This window comes from Pelodiscus sinensis, chromosome 2 (genome assembly GCF_049634645.1).
Source record: "Pelodiscus sinensis isolate JC-2024 chromosome 2, ASM4963464v1, whole genome shotgun sequence".
In the NCBI taxonomy this organism is placed as follows: Eukaryota; Metazoa; Chordata; order Testudines; family Trionychidae; genus Pelodiscus; species Pelodiscus sinensis.
The window spans coordinates 183,910,166-183,929,823 of NC_134712.1; the positions used below are offsets into that span (position 1 = coordinate 183,910,166).

Genomic DNA, 19,658 nt, shown 5'->3' on the forward strand with positions numbered 1-19,658 from the left:
GCATATGCAAAGATGGGAATGCTATGAATAAGCAGCAGAACAGGAAAACTGAGGCTATTTTATTTGTCACGTATATTTGCATGAATTTTAGATCTGTAATTTGCATGACATGTCCTTGAGTGAGCACGTGGATCATGTACAGTGAGACAAATAAAAAGGTACCTGAGCCAGTTTCCAAGGGCTGATAAAACAAGCAGCAAAACACCCCAGTAGCCTCCAACCATGGAACTTAGCATTTATCAGAAAGAGATTTTATTAGTCTAATTTTCTGCTGTGGTTTCTGCCTTCCTATGTACTTAGCCTCCCTTTAATTAGGATGTCCATTGTATTTGGATTACATTTCCTGGATACTGTATATGGAACTTGGTAAAAGCAATTAGTCTTGGCATCCTTTCAAAAAACAAAAAAGCCATCACATTATTCCGAAACTTTGATGACAGTGCTAGCTCAGCACAATTGGACAGAAAATGGCCAGTGGTTTGATAGCAATGGGGCACAGTGGATAGAGCTCTGAAGTAAGACTCAGAAAACCAAGATTATATTTTCAGCTCTACCACTGGCCTGTGGGTGACAGTGGGCAAGTCCCTTTCCTTCTCTTCCTTAGTCTCCTCTACCGCATTTATAAAATGAAGATAATGATACTCACCTCCTTTGTTAAAATGCTTTGAGATCTATGGAGGAAAGATGCTACAAGGCTAAGCTATTATTCTGTTTGTGGAATAAATCTACATTCCTGGTAATCACAGTGTTTCCATTCATCATAGTGTAAACTGTCACTCTGAGGCTGGATCCAGAAAACTCCCAGGAGGGGCAACATTAAGTAGGAAATTCCATGAGTTTGTAAGGTTTAGTTCCTGACTTATCCCATCAAATAGTAGGGGATTGTCAACGCCTATGGGACCCTGTATTACAGAGCTGTCTAGAGATCAAGGAAAGACCCTGTGCCTACTCCCCTCTCATCACACAGGTGAAGACAATTTCACTAGGAACCATGCCATCTCCCTGCCTATAAGTGAGCCATCTCCAAATGGGAGAGAAAGTTCACAATAAACTGTGTCACAGTTAATGTGGCCAGGATCAGCATAAATTCTAATAGGATCTTCTCTCCCCCATACTGCAAAGGATGGTCACGGGATGGCAGCATAAGTACAACTGCTTTCCTGGTCCAAACACTTTATGGTAAGAAGGCATCAGCCAAGTAGTGTTTACAGGAAGGGCCTTTGTCAAAATAATTGACATCCCACTATAACAGCTATTTTCTTTTCATCTCCAGTACATTCATCCATTTTATGCTGCATGAGATGGTGGTGACTGTGCATCTCCCAGGCCTCAAGTAACACGGTAATATAGAATAATTCATTTGCACAAGGCAGCAAAGCGCTTAAAAGAAATATTAAAGAGAAAACATACAATCTGAAGAAGTGGGTTGTGCCCACAAAAGCTCATACCATCATATACATTTTTTGTTAGTCTCTAAGGTGCTGTAGGACCATTCATTAAGTTTTTTTGGTTATAGACTAACATGACTACCCCTCTGAAACTTTTGAATCTGCAACAGATCATGTAAAATTTTGTGCCACAGCAACCTCTAGTGGATGACACAGTAATTATATGAACTAAATACGATAATGCCATTCGTATCACAGAGAATATCTTGTTTTAGCGGATTGACCCAATTCAAGACTGTGCTGGCAAAATAATTTATAAATGAAAACCCTGATCCTTAGACAACAATTAGTAAAATACCATAGACCCTATTATGGCAGTCTCAGATATCTTCACTGATTACATTTTTAGTGACATCAGTTGCAATACATCAAGTGCATGAAGTCAATGCAAGTAAAAGTTTGATGATAAAATAATTAAACGCTAAAAACAAGTGATTCCAAGACAAAATATTTATTGTACTAAGTTTCCAAAGAGGTATCCATTTTCAGTCCTTAAACAATACAGTAGATATGCAATGGGCTAGTTAGATACTATTAGAAAACTGCATGTACTTCCCCTAGTGATTTTTGTTCGTAAGTTAGTAAAGAACGATACAAATATAGGACCTGATCCTGAAAAAAAAAAAAAAAAAAAAACTTACTATTGGACAGAGTGTTTTCAATGAGATTACGCCCACTAGCAAGTAAAAGAGTGTTTATTGACTGGGTCCTAATCATTTAGTGCTGGTATATATATATATATCAAAGTATCATAATTAGTAGTAAATATTAATGAAAATAACAAGCCAAAAGTTGAAGCAACAATAAAATATCAAGTAGAAATGGTGTTATAATAAACATCTTCAGAAATAAAAACAAAATAAATTCCTTAATTGTAGAGGGTTTGCGTTTTATTGGGAGAAAAAAAGTGAGCAGAGTTATAGATATGAGAAAATAATTCAATAAACAAACCTTTCTCTGGCTCTGTCACTGACTGGGTTTACATCAAAATCAACTCCTTGGCTATGTCTAGACTGGCATGATTTTCCGGAAATGCTTTTAATGGAAAAGTTTTCTGTTAAAAGCATATTCGGAAAAGCATGTCTAGATTGGCACGGACGCTTTTCTGCAAAAGCACTTTTTGCGGAAAAGCGTCCATGGCCAATCTAGACGTGCTTTTGCGCAAAAAAGCGCTGATAGCCATTTTCGCGATCGGGGCTTTTTTGCGCAAAACAAATCTCAGCTGTCTACACTGGCCCTTTTGCACAAAAGTTGTGTGCAAAAGGACTTTTGCCCGAACAGGAGCAGCATAGTATTTCTGCAAAAAGCACTGATTTCTTACAGTAGGATGTCACTATTTTTGCAGAAATTCAAGTGGCCAGCGTAGACAGCTGGCAAGTTTTTCCGGAAAAGCGGCTGATTTTCCAGAAAAACTGGCCAGTCTAGATACAGCCCTTATGTAGAAGAAAGAGCATGAACACAAACAAATAATAACCCCTCAGTCCTATACTATATATAATTAATCACTTTTAGCTTATATAGCCCTTTATGTATCTTACAAAACTGTATTATTTTACATACTATATGTAAAAATAAAATATAAGGCAAATCCATCAAACCTGGTGTTTTAATAGTATAATTTAGCATAAGTAAACCCATTTCAAGTTATGCTGTAATGGAGTGTATGCGTCATGTGTGCATTAATATATTAATGTTTCCATTAATTGTATTAATGTACTTTACATGGTCTGAACATGAATAATTTCTCATAGATCAGTTCCATTAGAGACTTTAATTTTCCAAATCCCACTGACACATGCATTTGAAACTAACCCCTGGCTATTTCTATTATTCAGCATCACGTTCAGAAAAATAAGGCAAAACATTCCCAGTAAAATGACCTTTTGTAGACATTCACATGTTCTTTTAAATATAATTTAAAACATAATTGTTAGTTTGGCATATGCAAAATGCTTTCCCTGTTCTGAAATATTTTTCTGTTTACATGAAGCTGCTTTGCTGCTCTCTTATTCCACAATAAAAAAAAAAATATCCAGAGCTATATAATGTGCTTTAAAGCAAGGGTGACTGGTACTCCTAGGCCTACAGTTCGACATCTTAAAGCTTCTAATTCAAAGCTCTTGGCTAGTTAAGGGTAGTGGTCAGTCCCCATCTTGCTCAAAGATTAGGACTGTGAATTCCAAATAGCCAGATACTTTTCTTATTAGCTCAGTAGTGACCTCTATCAATCTCTATACTAGTAGTTAGTGTTTCCTCTAAGTTGTGGGGCAGCACAGTTTCACAGGTGATTAATCAAGCCTGCCTAGTCAGCAGCTCAGAGGTCCATGCTGACAGACTGGATGGGCCTGATTAATCAACTGTGAAGCTGTGCTGCCACACAGCTTAGAGGGAACACTGCCAGTGATGGGCAATCTGCAGCCCATATGCAGCCCATCAGGTTGTGTGTGTGGCCCGAGGACATTTTGTTTACCATTGCCCATGTGCAGGGTTGTTAGATTCCGCTGGTTTCCGTGTCCGCAGTTTTTCTCCTAAAGTGACATGCATGTAAAGCAAAGGCACATTAAGTGAGGTGCATGCTGATTGCACACAACATTGACTGAGAGAGCCATGTACTCCTTCTGCATCCAACAATTACGCTGATACGGTTCAAGCGGCACACCCTGCAAATTCTAGGTACACAAGTGTAGTTAGCATAACTACCCTATCCCAGGAGACCATCTTGGTTATAACAGTCTTGTGGCCACTGAGATAAGGAGGCCATTCATATGGCCCACTCACCAGCCTAGTTTGCCCATCACTGCTCCAATACGAACCTTATTCCCCAGGTCTCACCTATGGGTTGTGCCTTCATGTGCTTAGCTGTACACCTGATCTTTAAGGCTAGATTCAATTTTTTCCTTTAATAGAATAAAATCATGGGCCAGAAAGATACATCCATCTCCTCCCCAAAAAGGTTCATAAAATGGAGATGTGCAATAGCAGCCTCAAATTAACATCCCCCATAATCTCCTTTAATCCATCCTTCCTTAAGATATCAGGGGGAGCCGAGAGGCAGCATGATCTCTGAGAAGCTTTTAGGCAGATTGGTTAGAAAGAGCTTGATCCAATCCCCATAGAAGTCTTTCAAATTAAAAAAAATGGGAACATTTTCAGTAGAAGCTGGATCGAGTCAAGAGACCAGCTGACACATCAGTCACTGGTAGGCACTGAAACGAATGCAATTAGCATAAAGGAGTACATTTCATTGGATAACAGACAACACAAACTTGAAACACTGGGGACTCCCTCAATGTGTGGTATGGAGCTATAGCGTACACTAGAATTGCATGGCAGTTGTGTGGTGGCTACCACAAAAATGGGCCTAAAACAAAATGAATGGAATCACAGGTACAGCACATGGATGAACCACAGGGCCTCAGTGCTAGTTGTCTATGCTGGTAAAATCCTCCCTGGTTGTCTTTCCTAACAGAATTCTAGAACAGCTTAATACCTGGAAACAGTGGGAGAAAGATATAAAACCAGAAATATAAAAAAATCAAGCAGAAAGGGATAAAAATGGAGGGAGAGGTAATATACTCTTTTTACAGGTTAGACTTAAAGAATTAAACACCCTTTAAAATAGATTTGAACTAGTCTGATATTTTGAGATGGTCTAAACATCATATGATATTGTTAAATACAGTTAGTAAAAATGCCATTCCACTACTCCCCTTCTTGAATGGCTGCTACAACTAGTTTTTCACTAATAGTGCTTAAACTAACGAATATCACCAAAAAGCATGCAAACATGTAGAAATCTGTGATGTGTATTACAGAATAAAATCAACTTCTGACAGACACAGTTTATGCTACTGGGGCTAATCAGGGCTCAAGCCAATTCCCAGTGAAGCCAATGGGATTCCTTCCATTGTGTCTAGCATGGACAGTGGGTGAAGGTAGGGCTGGGGGAGGCAAGCAACACTCTGCCCCCAGTACACCTACATTAGGTGTTCTGGGGACGGGGCCATGCCTGGCAATTTGGCAATACCTTCCCCTGCCTATGAACCTGCCCACCCCTGGTCTCTAGTGTGCACTGGATTGGGTCTTTAATATGAGAGGAATTTTAGAATGAAAGATTACTAAATATTGTTTGTCTTGTACTGTAGAAACACAAACAGAATGCAAACGTAGATAGAGATAGATAGATACAGACAAAGATAGATAGTGCAAGTTTTGAATTGTGTATCTTAAAAACATCTGCATTTTAGCTAGTAAAATGACAGCCACCAATCCAACACTACACTACCACTAAGTTGTGTAAAAAAAAAAAAACAACCTGTAGAAATTCATATACATTCATGTTGCTAAGGTTGCCTAATGTACAGATTCTTATGAAGCTTATTGTTACATCCACTTGAACCCAAATATGAATTTGAAAGGCAGAAGCTGCATTAGTACAATTGCACAATTCATTTCACATATGCTCTGGATGACTCTGAAGGCAGGATATCATGTCTTGGACAGGTTTCCCTTCATAGCAGATTTGATACACGGCAGTAAACAGTGGAAACCTAGAAAAAAAAGGAAAAAGCAACATAAGATTAGTCAATGTTTTGTTAGGTGGAGGAAAGAGTACCTGAGAATTTTTGATCTGAGGAAGTGGGTCTGGCCCACGAAAGCTCATCATCTAATAAACCATCTTGTTAGTCTTTAAAGTGCTACATTGTCCTGCATTTTGCTTCAGCTACCCCAGACTAACACGGCTACATTTCTATCACTGAGAATCAGTGTTTCTTTTAGAATTTACGGGGCACTTATATATATTCTACATATATCACCACAATGTAATACCTACATACATTTGTGAACTAAGTCAGGCCCTCAAAAGCCTACTCATAGTAAAGACATAATGGATCTTGCAACATCTGTTATGCCTAACCTGATAATTCACTTATTTCAGAATTTTTAAAAAAAATGCTTGCTGTCATCTTTTTGGCAATCATCTTATCACATGCTCAGTTACAAATAGAAAAGATCATAATTCTTTTTGAATAATGATCCAGTGTAAAAAAAGTATCACAATTTTTAAGAGTGCCTATTAAAAATCAGAGATCAAGATTTTCAATAGAAGAGCCTATAAAGTTAAGTATGGGTTTTAGGATCCTTAAAATAAATAAGTAAATAAAGGCTAGCTTCCCCCCCCCCCCCCTTTTTTTTAAAGTTTCCCATGTTTTCAAAAATAAAACTTCCATGGATGTTACAGACAAAAATTAAAGACTATGAAAACAAAGATTTAAAAAAAAATCTAAATTGATGTTTTGGATTCCATTTAGCATGAACATTCAGCAGAGTCAATTTCACTTTCTAGTTCTCAAACACAAGGCTGCAATGTTTTTGTAGGAATATAAAATCTTAAGTTTGACCTAAAATTGACATCATATCATCTGTTTCTGTGTGACCATTATTAGAGATAGACACAAGACATACTGTACCCATATTAAATAAAAATGTGCTTCAAATGGGCACAGATATTGTAGTGCTGGTTATCAGGACATTCAGAGAAGTCAGTTGATTTAAGATGGGATCATTGCTCCAAACAACATTTTAATATTAATATTTCTGTCAGCACAACTCAGAAGCTTTTTACTGAAAAAATGGCAATGTTTAAGTTAATGGTGACAACAATATGCATACTCTTGTGTGGGATGTGCATCTGGAAACATTAAAGGGGTTAGTTCTGCAACTACCCTTCAGATGAAGAGTTTTATAGCCAAATGACACTGTAAATATACAGGCTGATCCTGAACAGTACACCTCCATTGAGTACCACTGACTTTTATGTGCCTCCACATGACAAAGAGCCATGCATCTGCACTGAAGTTTGTAAGACTGGCACCTAAATTTTACCGTTACTAGGCCTTCATCCCAATTTTAAAAATAATAATTTTGAAATAAGCATCAGAATATACTACTAATATATAATTTTAAAGCAAGTCTTGAATGTTAGATTAAAAAGACAATGCTCTTAAAAAAGGATCATTCAGCATCCAATAGGTATAATGGTGAGAATAAGAATGGGGTTCATGTATAACCTGCTGGAAATAGTTGATTAACAGGCACAGTCCAAGAATACTGACTATTTGACACACAAGTGTCCAAGAATGGCAGTGTCATCCAGCAAAAATTTGCATAAGTTTTAAGGTGAAGGATAAAGCAGAGGAGTAAACATCAGCCTACTTAATGTCAGCTCAATCCAAAAAACTGCTGTGTTCAGCTCTGTACTTGACAAATGGAAAGGCAGAAAAATAAAAAGTTACTGGAAGACGTTTAAGAGAGCAATACAAGCAATGAGTATTGCAAACAATTGTTCTAAACACTTTCCCCAACTGGCTTAATTACTACTGTGCGTATATTGCAGAGATAGGACCTGTGTTTTGTTTCTACAGCAAACACTGAAACATAAGAAAGCAGATTGTCAAGGGGAAAAAAACCCTATTTTAAAAACTGCCAACATTATTTTTAAGAGGGACTGCCAATCAAGAGACAAATCTGTTCATTTTTGTGATTTTGTCTCATTTAAAAAAAAGGAAGAGATGACGAAAACACATTTCAAGTCTTACTAACTACAGACTACATATGGCTTTAGGAATCATGCACATGTAGAACCTCCTGAATTAATGACATCAGGACAACCTTTGTTTTGTATCAGGAAATGCAAAGTTGGTTGGTTCTATTTTACAACAAACAAGGAAAGAGAACCACAATATCAAAGCTAAACATGCATGCTTTTGACCCTTCCATGTGATGAAAGCAATCACTACATACAGCTGATCCGTCAAACTGAATCTTAGTAACAAAGCTCCCTTTCTTTGGAGATAAACAACAAATGTCACCAGCAAGAAAGTTGATGGATGGTCTGTTAACAGAGTTTATTAAGAAGTTCAGCTTTTTATATTTTATTTTATTGTTTAGTTCCAATTCTGCAGTAAGTGCTCATTTAGATCTAAGTTATACATGAAACAAGCTGATGCAACAGGCTTGACAAATAAGTCTCTTGTTTATTAGCTTTGCTGTAAGAATTATAATCTTAGACAGATGGAAATATTTCTTTTTTGCATTAGGGAGTTCATTCTTCATTACACTCTAATAACATATCAGTGAGAATTAATGTGTCATGTACTGAAGAGAACGTGAAACAAAGTCCCTAAACTGCTCCAGAAGTACATTAACCAATTTTGCAGATAGGCTGCCAAGGTAGTTGTGAATATGGATTCAATGGTGGAATTTTGCCTCAGAAGTTTTCAGTTCCTCTGTCATTTGGCAAACACCTAAAACAATATACCGTATATTCCGGCGTACAAGACGACCTCTGATGTTAAAAAACATCCCCCAAAAATCGGGGGTCGTCTTGTACGCCGGATGCCCCGCCGCCGGAGCCCCTCCGCGGCTTTGAAAGCCTCGGGGGAAGCCGGCGGCGGGGCATCCCAGGTGCGCATGGGCTGCCCCCCCACCGGAGCCCCTCCGTGGCTTTGAAAGCCTCGGGGCAAGCCGGCGGGGGGGCATCCCAGGCGCGCATGGGCTGCCCCCCTGCCGGAGCCCCTCCGCGGCTTTGAAAGCCTCGGGGGAAGCCGGCGGCGGGGCATCCCAGGCGCGCATGGGCTGCCCCCCCGCCGGAGCCCCTCCGTGGCTTTGAAAGCCTCGGGGGAAGCCGGCGGCGGGGCATCCCAGGCGCGCATGGGCTGCCCCCCCGCCGGAGCCCCTCCGCGGCTTTGAAAGCCTCGGGGGAAGCCGGCGGGGGGGCATCCCAGGCGCGCATGGGCTGCCCCCCCGCCGGAGCCCCTCCGCAGCGGCGCGGAGGGGCTCCGGCGGGGGGGCAGCCCATGCGCGCCTGGGATGCCCCCCCGCCGGCTTCCCCCGAGGCTTTCAAAGCCGCGGAGGGGCTCCGGCGGGGGGGCAGCCCATGCGCGCCTGGGATGCCCCCCCGCCGGCTTCCCCCGAGGCTTTCAAAGCCGCGGAGGGGCTCCGGCGGGGGGGGGGGGGCAGCCCAGGCGCTCCTGGCGGCTTTGCTCCCGGTGCCTCTGGTCTGCTGGGGACCATCTCCAGCAGACCAGGGACACCGGGAGCAAAGGAGGCGGAGGGGCGCTGGGGTATAAGATGAAACCCTATCTTTTAATTAAAAAGATAGGGGGTCGTCTTATACACCCAGTCGCCCTATACGCCGGAAAATACGGTACTAGATGATTTTGACTTCTGAAACTTATAAACACTGAGCTGCCATCCTTTATACAAGTCTTACAATTTTTGAATGTTATTTTATTTAAATGATTTGGAATAAGCACTATTAAGCTGTACAGCCAATGCAGGAACATTAGCATGGTTGCCTGAATAGGGTCAACCAGATATGCCCATGGTTGGGATGTGAATGACTAGTAAATGCTTATCAGATAGTCAACTAGTTGCTTCCCCGCCCCTAAGGCTATTGCTACACTTCAAAGGCAAAAGCGCTCTATTGACTAATCAAATAGTCGATGCAAAAATGCATCAACTATTCGATTATTCAATTACCCGATACTTAACATCCTCAGCGTATGGTACATTCCAGAGACTATAACCTGGACCAAGTATTTTTAAACAGATGCAACTTTTCTCTCATGGCCCAAACCTGAAAGGTGTTGAACACGATCAGTTCCTAATAAAATTGATGGTGGGAGGTGTAGGCACTCAGCATGCTATGAAACGTGCTGAACACCTCACAGGCTGAGGTTCTGAGCTCAGGAGTATCCTACACAACCCAGTCTGCCAATTTCAAAGAAATACCAAATTTGTCCTTATTTTTACTTTTATTAACCACAAATCATTTCTGAATTATAAGCAGCAGCAATTAATAGACTAATAGTTACCAGAACAATTATTGTAGGCAAGTCATCAAGAATGGCTATACAAAGAGCCAAAAAACCTAAATGCTTCCCTTATGAGAAACTCAAGATTATTCTAGGAAAAGATTAAAACAAAGCTAAAACTGGGCAAAGATTAATCAAATATACCACTATGCCTCATAGGCCATATCCCCTCAAGCACTTGCATGAATAGCCACATGCTCTTATCCACATTCTACCTCTGTGGCATGTTCTTCCACAGTGGTGGATTTAGGGCAGGGCGAGCAGGGCAGCTGCCCCGGGCTCCGCGCTTCCCGAGGCCCCGCGCATGCACCTTGGCATCACGGCGCATGCGCTGTGTCAAAGGGGGGGCCCCCTGCAAAATTTTGCTGCCCGGGGCCCCGCGGCGCTGCCCTGGGCCCAGCAGCACTCTCATCCGCCCCTGTTCTTCCACTAACTCCTGATTCCACAGAAGTCGAAGGGACTTCAAGGGATCTCCAACTTTTGCTTTTACACTCTTGAAACAGTCTTCATATGTTCAAAAAGTGAAAGTGTTAAAAAAAATGTAGGGCAAAAAAGAAAACCACCCCCTCTCCCAACAACGTGTCCCATGTCCTCTTACTTACTTATTCACCATTCCTTTCTGCTTCAGGATACGATAGACTTCTGCAGAAGTCTGTGGCCCCTGCAACTTCTGACCATTTAGCATTTCTTGCTCCAGTTCTTCAATTGACTTAATAGTATTTAAAAAAAAAAAAAAAAGTTAATCATAGCAAGGTTTTTACCAGCCTAAGACACCATTTTGAATACAAGGGAGGTTAAGCAGCCCTGGTAAGGGTCTTCTACTGTGCTGATTGATCCCACTACTTCAGTATGGAAAGACAGCTCCAAAAGTTTGCCCAAATGACGGTGGTAGAACTAACATCTTAAATGAAAAGTCACTCCACATGAGTATTAAGATGCATGAAGAAGTTTTGATGGGAAAAATTGGCTAATGTCATGGCAGGATCTTAACACTTCCTCCAAAAGCAGTTTATGGTTTTCATAACAGTATTTTCCTACATGCTTTGTGTAAACTCAACCTTTCCCCTATTCCCTACCTCCAGTTCGCCTTCTCTTTGGAACTGCCTCATTCATTCTAGTTTTGCAACACTGTCTCTATGGTAACACACTAAAGGACAAAAGGAGAGACAAGACTGTATGTTAACCCATTACAATATGACTAGGATAACTATTCTCTCTTTTTTCTTCCTCCCCTCCATTTTTTTTCTCCTTCTCCCTCCCTCCCTCCTTCCCTTTATTTATTCTTGGACCTGGACTTCCAACACTCCGGTCATCTGAAGAAGTGGGCTGTGCCCACGAAAGCTCATGATACCATCTGTACGTTTTGCTAGTCTTTAAGGTGCTACTAGACTATTCGTTGTTTTTTAAGTTTTTACAATCACACAGAGAAGACAACAGGCCTTGGTACAATACCTTCCCAGTTTTAACAAATGCTTCAGCCACCCTCCGATTGCGGCCACCATAACACGTTGTGATCAGATCAGCAACTCCACAACTCTCCAGGAAAGTGGCAGTAGACACTTGTCCCTTGCAAAAGATTTTTGCAAATGCAATCATCTCCATTAGGCCAAGTCGAATAACAGCAGCTTTGGTATTATCACCACAGCGAAGGCCATCACAAAATCCAGCTCCTACTGCCACAATGTTCTAATGAGAGCAGAGAAACAATAGAAGGCAAATCAGATACTGCTTAGAGAACCTCTGAAGTAACAAAGGAAGAGAATGCAAGTGTTCTGTTAAGAACTGCATATACAAATATCTGCTCAGTTGCATTAGCCAGGTGGCTGGATTAGAGATACAAAAGCATAACATGAATGCAACATTAAAGTTGAAAATATTCTAAAGGAAGTAAAACAAAACAAAACTAAGGAGCTAAATTCAGCCAAGCTAATGGATGGAAGTTTTGACCACACACTTATGCACCAGTCAAAATGGGTGAGGCTATTATAACTTTCACAGCTAGAGCAATCATTGTGTGCTAAGGTGCATGTGTGGTCATTCCATTCACGGGAGGTGATCTTCCTGCTGCTAGAGTCTGCTGGTATTTCACTGACAGGTGCTAGATCATCTTCTCCATTACGAGGAGACTCCAACCTGGTTATCAGCTAGTTCTACCAGTTTTTTGGGCAGAGCTGAGCCCTTTCACCTCCCCAGAAGCAGAAGCTGTGGCCACCCTGCATTGCCACAATCTGTCCCCCTTTCTGTCACCTTTTACATCCCTGCTCCCTAATACAAGCACAGACTGCTGTTCTGGCCAAACTAGAGATATTTTCTGGGGACATATGTTATGAATGCATTTCCCAGGTGAGCTGATTACTTCTGATTCTACTGTCTTTTTTGGAAGACCACAGCGAAGCTTAATGTAGAAGGAATCAGTATTACTTTATGATGTTTCTGCATGACATTCTTCTTCCAGAACAGTATGTTCAGTCCTGAAATGAATGAAACTTTCCTTTAGGCTTCAACTACCGGTTTGCTTGACAGAGTCTGTTTTCGAGACTGTATGTCAATGAATGAGGGAAAGTTTGCCTCCAATTTCTGTTATTTTGGCTTTGTTTACACTCCCTACTTCAAAGCTGCTTAGCCCATGTAACCCACAATTTCACCCAGAATGCTTAAATTGTTTGATTTGTCTTTGTCAGAGACAAGAGGAGAACTAATAGTACAGGCAGTCCCCGGGTTACATACAAGATAGGGACTGTAGGTTTGTTCTTAAGTTGAATCTGTATGTAAGTTGGAACTGGCGTCCAGATTCAGCCACTGCTGAAACTGACCGCCAGTTCTGACTTACATTCAGATTCAACTTAAGAACCCCAAGTCAGCTGCTTCTGAAACTGATCAGCGGCTGATTCCAGGAAGCCCGGGGCAGAGCAACTCTGCCTCGGGCTTCCTGTAGTCAGCGCTGGTCAGTTTCAGCAGCGGCTGACTTGGGGACGCCTGGGGCAGAGCAGCTGGGGTGCTGCTGGGTTGCTCCAGTAGCGCTGCTCCTCGGCGCTACTGGACCAACCCAGCGGCACCCCAGCTGCTCTGCCCCAGGCGTCCTGATTCAGCCGCTGCTGAAACTGACCAGCAGCGGCTGAATCAGGACGCCTGGGGCAGAGCAGCTGGGGTGCTGCCGGGTTGGTCCAGTAGTGCCCAGAGCGGTGCTGTGGGACAAACCGGCAGCGCCCCAGCTGCTCTGCCCCAGGGTCCACAACAAAAGGCTGGTCTGCTGGGGGGAGGGCACACTAGCTGCGCCCCCCCTACCCAGCAGACCAGGGACACGGGGAGCAAAGCCGCAGCGGCAGCGGGTTCCCGCAGCGCCCCCCCCCCCCCCGGCAGACCAGAGACACTGGGAGCAAAGCCGCAGCCGCGGTGTGGTCCCGCGCCTCTGAGGCTTTGCCAGAGCAAAGCCTCAGAAGCGCGGGAATCCGCCGCGGCTGCGGCTTTGCTCCCGGTGCCCCTGGTCTGCTGGAGACGGTCCCCAGCAGACCAGGGGCACCGGGAGCAGCTTTTCTCGCCCCGGAGGTCGAGGTGGCGGGACCGCTGCCTGCGAGCTCCGGGGCGAGAAAGCCCCGTTCGTAAGTGCGGATCCGACATAAGTCGGATCCGCGTAAGTCGGGGACTGCCTGTAGTGCTTTAAGCAGGCCATGACCAACATGATCAGGGAAAACAGTGTAAATGTTTTAATTCTGAAACCATCAGTTCGTTAGACCTTTTCTACAATGTCACCATTGCACATTCATACATGTAGCCTGCAAGTAATGAAGAAGTGACTGACACACACACAGCCTCATAATATAAGTATGTCATAATAGCCTCATATAACAAATCTCTGAGGGTACATCTACACTTGCCCCCTACTTCCAAGTAAGGAGGCAAATGAAGCATACCGAAGTTGCAAATCAAGCGTGGGATATTTAAATATCCCGCACTTGATTAGCATCTTCGCAGCTGGTCGCCATTTTAAAATGCCAGTCACCCGATGTAACTTGCCGCGTGTAGATGCGGTAGTCCGATTTAAAACCTTTCCTCAAATTAACTTGAGGAGTACCAGTTAATTAGATTTAAAACCCTTCCCTGGAATTAACTGATACTCCTCAAGTTAAATTTGAGGAAAGGTTTTAAATTGGACTACTGCGTCTACACGCGGCAAGTTACATCGGGCGACCGGCCGCGAATATGCTAATCAAGCGCAGGATATTTAAATCCCGCGCTTGATATGCAACTTCGGTATACTTCATTTGCCTCCCTACTTCGAAGTAGGGGGCAAGTGTAGACGTACCCTGAGCTACTGTTATGAAGTCACACGCTGAACTATGTATTTCCACTTCTCTTTGACCTTTCCTTAATGAAAGAAGATATGACAACTCTCTTAACATATATATGATAGGCAGCACAGATAACAATGCCTATAGTTAAATTTGCCCAACACACTGGATTATTTCTCTGTTTCCAATTGCTTTTATAACTTCAAACAAACAATATGTTCTGAAGTTTTCCATGTTATATGTCAGTCTTAGGCTCAATTTTTCAGGAAGCATCAGATAAATGATTCAGCTGCTTCTCAGAATAACGTTAAGAACAAAATGCATTATTCTGCACACATTTAACCTCTCCCTCCCCCGCTCAAACACACACCTGTTTTGTTAAGAAATTAGCGCTTTGAAACAAGGACCTGCAAATTGGCAGGGACTTTGTCTTGGTGCCAGGGCTGTGCTTTATGCTGTCACTCTGAAAATTTGCGAAAATATGGCAAATATATAAGCTTCTGAAAAATCTCAGTTCACGCATGCTCAGAATAGACTTAAGAGTTCAGCCACTAAATTCTCTAAAGAGTTCCTCAGAACTGAACAGTCTCCCTCCCCTCACATATCTTATACAACAACTGGACTGTGTATGCACCACCTCAACATCTGTCTTGAATGCAAATGGATGAAGAAGAAAAATTGGGGATAGGACCATAAGCAGAAACATTAAGCTTGGTTTCTTTTACAGTCAATGAAGAATGGACCATAAGAGGATGTGTATGAAAAAAGCTTGTTCAGGATTTTAAGTTAGGAAGTTTAAAAGCAGGTATCTTTTAAACACAATCAAGTATTTGTTTTTTTGTGATGATCTATTTGTTTTGGTAAAAGGTGCTACTGGAGCTTATGTCTAGCTCAGGAGCGCTCAAATTTTTCTTAGTGTACTGAAACAAGACCCAGGGAGTGTTTTGCAGACACCTCCTCTCCTACTGCAGAATACTCAGATGGCAACTGAAGCAAACAATACTGGGAAGCACTATGCATTTTGAGTTTGATTTATTTTAGCTGCTGGATATATAAAGGAGAAGCCCTCACCAGGGCAGCCAGGTGCTCCACAAATCACAATTAGACAACCTCCGGTCTAGCTTAAAAGGTTGGAGACCATTAGAAGATCAGTTAATGAATATCTGTGAAAGGCAGCAGAGACCTATTTTGAACACAAACGAGCAACAGACTGACACCATCTAGTACATGGTGCTTTTCATCAGTTGATCGCAAAAGCACTTTACAAAAGAAGGTCATCATCATCATCATCATACAAATGGGGAAACATAGGCCATGATGTCTCTCCTTAACTAATAACATCAAAGTTAACATACTTTCTCTTAGGGTGTGTTTGACACAGCAAAGTTATTTTCGAAATTGTTTTGAAATAATGGCTGGCTTATTTTAACTTCTGTAAACCACATTCTACGAAGAAGAACTCCTATTCTGAAATAGCTATTTCGAAATAAGGCGTATGTAGAAATAAGGCTTTCCCATAATAGCCCCTCATTAGGGCCATTCTAATTTATTCCGCCTGGGGCTTTAAATCGAGCTAGCACGTCTACATTAGGGAAACTTGTCTTGGTCTAATTTTGAGGCTTCCCTGCAGTGTAGACATGCTATTTTGAAATAAGCTATTTTGGAATCACTTATTCCAAAATAAGTGTGCAGTGTAGATGTAGCCTTACAGTCCTACCCTTACAGCTGAGATACTCCTTTACCTTTTGTTGCCATCAATAATTTTGTTCTCTATTGACAAGGTTTTATTGCATTACTTGACAGATGTAAGCTCCAGTACCATCTATTGCCTAGAATATTTAATATACATGACATTAATATACAGCAGCACAGATATCCTGAGCTCTATTACCATATCACTAAAGCCCTCTATATTTTCAGTTGCATGCACAGACATTGCATTTGCAGGAACTCATATTCATGCATAATAGAAATGTGCCTGTTTGCAAGTTCAAATGCCCAATTTACCTCTGCATATACCTGTTAGCACATACAGCTGTGGCGTTTTGGAGGCAGAGTGAATGCAATTCTATTTGGCCAGTCCACAGGCTGTTGCTTTCATGATTTAAAAATGTTGCCTTAATAATGACTTGAAAATAAGAGCAACTAAATGTCCCAAGCTAGCCAAGCTAAAAGGAGCTTTTGATACAGTAAATAACACTACAGAGAAGCTTTTTGTTTGGTCTTATTTCTTTTTTTAAAGATTACCCACGAGTGAGTGAGTCCCACCACATGATGACACTTCAGCATGTACCATGCTGTTACATGACAGCAGCTTCCGACAGCACTCCATTGGAGCATAGGGAGAGAATAAGAAACATACATATTTTTAAAACTGTAAAATATGGCAAGAAGGACTTACTAGAACTTTCCCATAACTCCCTGAGACCACATCTTCATTTGCTATGCTGTAGAGAGATCTTTTGGCATTTGATTTGGAGGGTTTAGTTAAGACTAGGGATGTAGACGAGTAGTCAACTACTCGCTTTCCTCCCTCTTGCTGCCTCTGTATGAGAGGCAGCACGGGGCAGGGGGGTGGGAGGGGCGGGAGAGGATCTGGTGCTGGAGGGAGCCACCTGCCCCTCTGCTGCCACCAAGCAGTCCCTGTTCATGGTGGCTGGGGCTGGCCATGGACAAGGGCTGCTGCCAGAGCAGTCCCTGCCCATGGCCAGCCTGGGCTGCTGCGAACAGAAACAGTGGTCCAGGAGCCACAAGCGCCGCACGCAGTTCTGCATTTGAAGTGTGGTAAGAACCGGGCGGCTTTCACTATAGCTAAAATGCAAAGCCACAGCTGGGATGGCTCAGTCCTGGCTTGAGCTGGTTCCAGGAGCTTCCTTGGCTGCGGCTGTGATGAGTGGCCCCCTTATCGACAAAGGGGCCTCCACAGGCTGGATCTGGCCTGCCAAGCCCTGACATTCTCCCGCTCTCAGGCCAATTGAGACCTGGGGACAGGGAGTGCACAAAGTCTCCTCCCCCCACCAGAGGTGCGTGGCATCAGAAGGAACCATTGGCTGTTTTAAAAATTAACTGCAATTTAACATCCTTACCAGATCCATGACAGAACTGCAGTTAGGGTTGCCACTATTCATTGGACATATTCCGGGAGGTTTCAGGACATGGCATAATCTTTAATTAAAGATTAATCTTTAATTCCTGGAGATTCAAGGGCAATCCTTGAGGGTTGGCAACCCTAACTGCAGCTCATATTACAGACACTCTGTAAGTTACGGTAAAGTTCCAGTGCTCTTAATCTTCCATATTTCCAAATATCTCCACCAGCCCATTGTCAGAGAAAAAACAGCAAGTGAAGTAGTTATTCAAAATGTGTCTCAACAGAAATGCAGCGGATGTTCTTTCATGATCACCCAGCTGTGATAGCCATTATCATAGTCTGCATTGAAATGTGCTTCAGAGCAATTTCAAATCTAAAATTATGAGTCAAAAATGCTGTGTTAAAAACTCTTATTTTCTGTGCTCCTTTCAATCTTTAGGCAATTATCCAGACCGAAATCATCCCTATTTGGAGGAGTTGCGGGGAGGGAAAAGGAATGAAACTAGTTCAGAGGCATATCTTATCATAATCTTCTACTGTATGCCAGTATATTCACAAACAAATCCAGAATATCAGAAAGAACTTGTTTTCACAAAAGTCTTAGTCTTAAACTATGATATAGAAACCAGAATCATATAATGTGGCTGCTGTAAGCACACTGCATACTCTGAAATAAATACTGTAGGTGCATTTTACGATTTCCTGCTCCAAAAGCAAGTACTGGGATGGAATACGTGCCTTCTACTGTATTTAAGAATGCAGCATACAGCAGCACTGCAGACCATTAAAACTGGCACTGCTGTAGAAATTGGAGGTCAGAATCTCTTTCAATGTACAGTAAGTTGTCTTCAGGAATTAGATAGCTTTGCTCCACCCCACACTTTTCAAACAGAAATTCTCTTTCTAATCAGAGAATTACATAGCTCTAGTTTTCAACAATTTACCATGAAGCAATTCTCAATCATATTGAAGAGACAGGAACATTTATGAACAGATTTTAAAAACTAGAACATATCTGTAATCTAAAGTATGTTTAAAAAAATAAAAGAAAAAGACAAACAGGTTTAATCATATTTTCAAAAACAAAACAAAAAAAAATGGTTAAATTACCACTAATAAAAATCTCTCAATTTTAAAGTAGCCTACCGTACATTTCACTACCTGTCATCCCCGCACCCTTTTTTTTGCTTGGTATAGGCAAGAAAAACTGACTAGAAACAAAGTAAACTGGCTAGTCAATTACATATTCAAGATCTTGATGCATTAGTACAAGATAGCAATATTTGGATTATGAACAGTACAAGAAAGTGTTTACATAGAGTGGGGACAAGTTTAGCACAAAACTTAAGATTTATAAAAAAAATGCTTTGACATGTCAAGAAAGAAAAAACATTTAAAATTTATAACCCCTACTGTAAAGACCTTTATTTTCCCATGAAAATGAAAAATTCCAAGGAGTCGGAAAAAAGAACAATTCATAAACACAAACATTGGTTTGTAATTTAAATGGTAATTTAGTAGATGAGAACTAGAAAGCAAAAGATGATTTATTTATTTCCACTGTACAAAATGGAAAGAACTTTACAGCACAAGTAAATAGTTTTAAAAATGCTTAATTTTAATAATGCAATGTATTTTATGACAGACATATAACAGATGGAAGTACTAGATAAATTTTGATTGGTTAAAAATTGTGGCTAAAAATACTTGGGGCAAATTTTCATTTGGTGTAGCTCCACTGATTTCAACATGCAGATTTATACCACCTGGAAATTTACATGAGATGGGTTAAAAAGCCATGGCCCAAACATTTATTAGCTGTAAACAACCATCTCTGAATTTTATTTATAGTTCCAGGAAACACTTCATCCTTGATTTTCTCAGAAGCTCTTCACAAGTGATTCTGAAAGTTGTTTTTGTTTGTTTAATTAGCGATATATGCTGTGATCAT

General features: G+C 41.5%; 1 protein-coding gene and 1 long non-coding RNA gene across 2 annotated transcripts in view; one reads left to right on the forward strand and one right to left on the reverse strand.

Moving 5' to 3' along the window:
- LOC112547622 (uncharacterized) overlaps nt 1-19,658 on the forward strand; it is an 87,058-nt gene that overhangs the window by 27,717 nt on the left and 39,683 nt on the right. Inside the window, exon 7 of the long non-coding RNA XR_012901935.1 lies at nt 1,274-1,341. This is a non-coding gene — a long non-coding RNA (uncharacterized LOC112547622). The remainder of the gene's footprint in view (nt 1-1,273; nt 1,342-19,658) is intronic.
- GPD1L (glycerol-3-phosphate dehydrogenase 1 like) overlaps nt 1,884-19,658 on the reverse strand; it is a 38,560-nt gene continuing 20,785 nt past the window's right edge. Inside the window, exons 6-8 of the mRNA XM_075921973.1 lie at nt 11,780-12,013; nt 10,930-11,036; nt 1,884-5,998 (exon numbers count right to left, since the gene is read on the reverse strand). Coding sequence (XP_075778088.1) covers nt 5,902-5,998; nt 10,930-11,036; nt 11,780-12,013 — 438 coding nt within the window. The 3' untranslated portion in view covers nt 1,884-5,901. The remainder of the gene's footprint in view (nt 5,999-10,929; nt 11,037-11,779; nt 12,014-19,658) is intronic.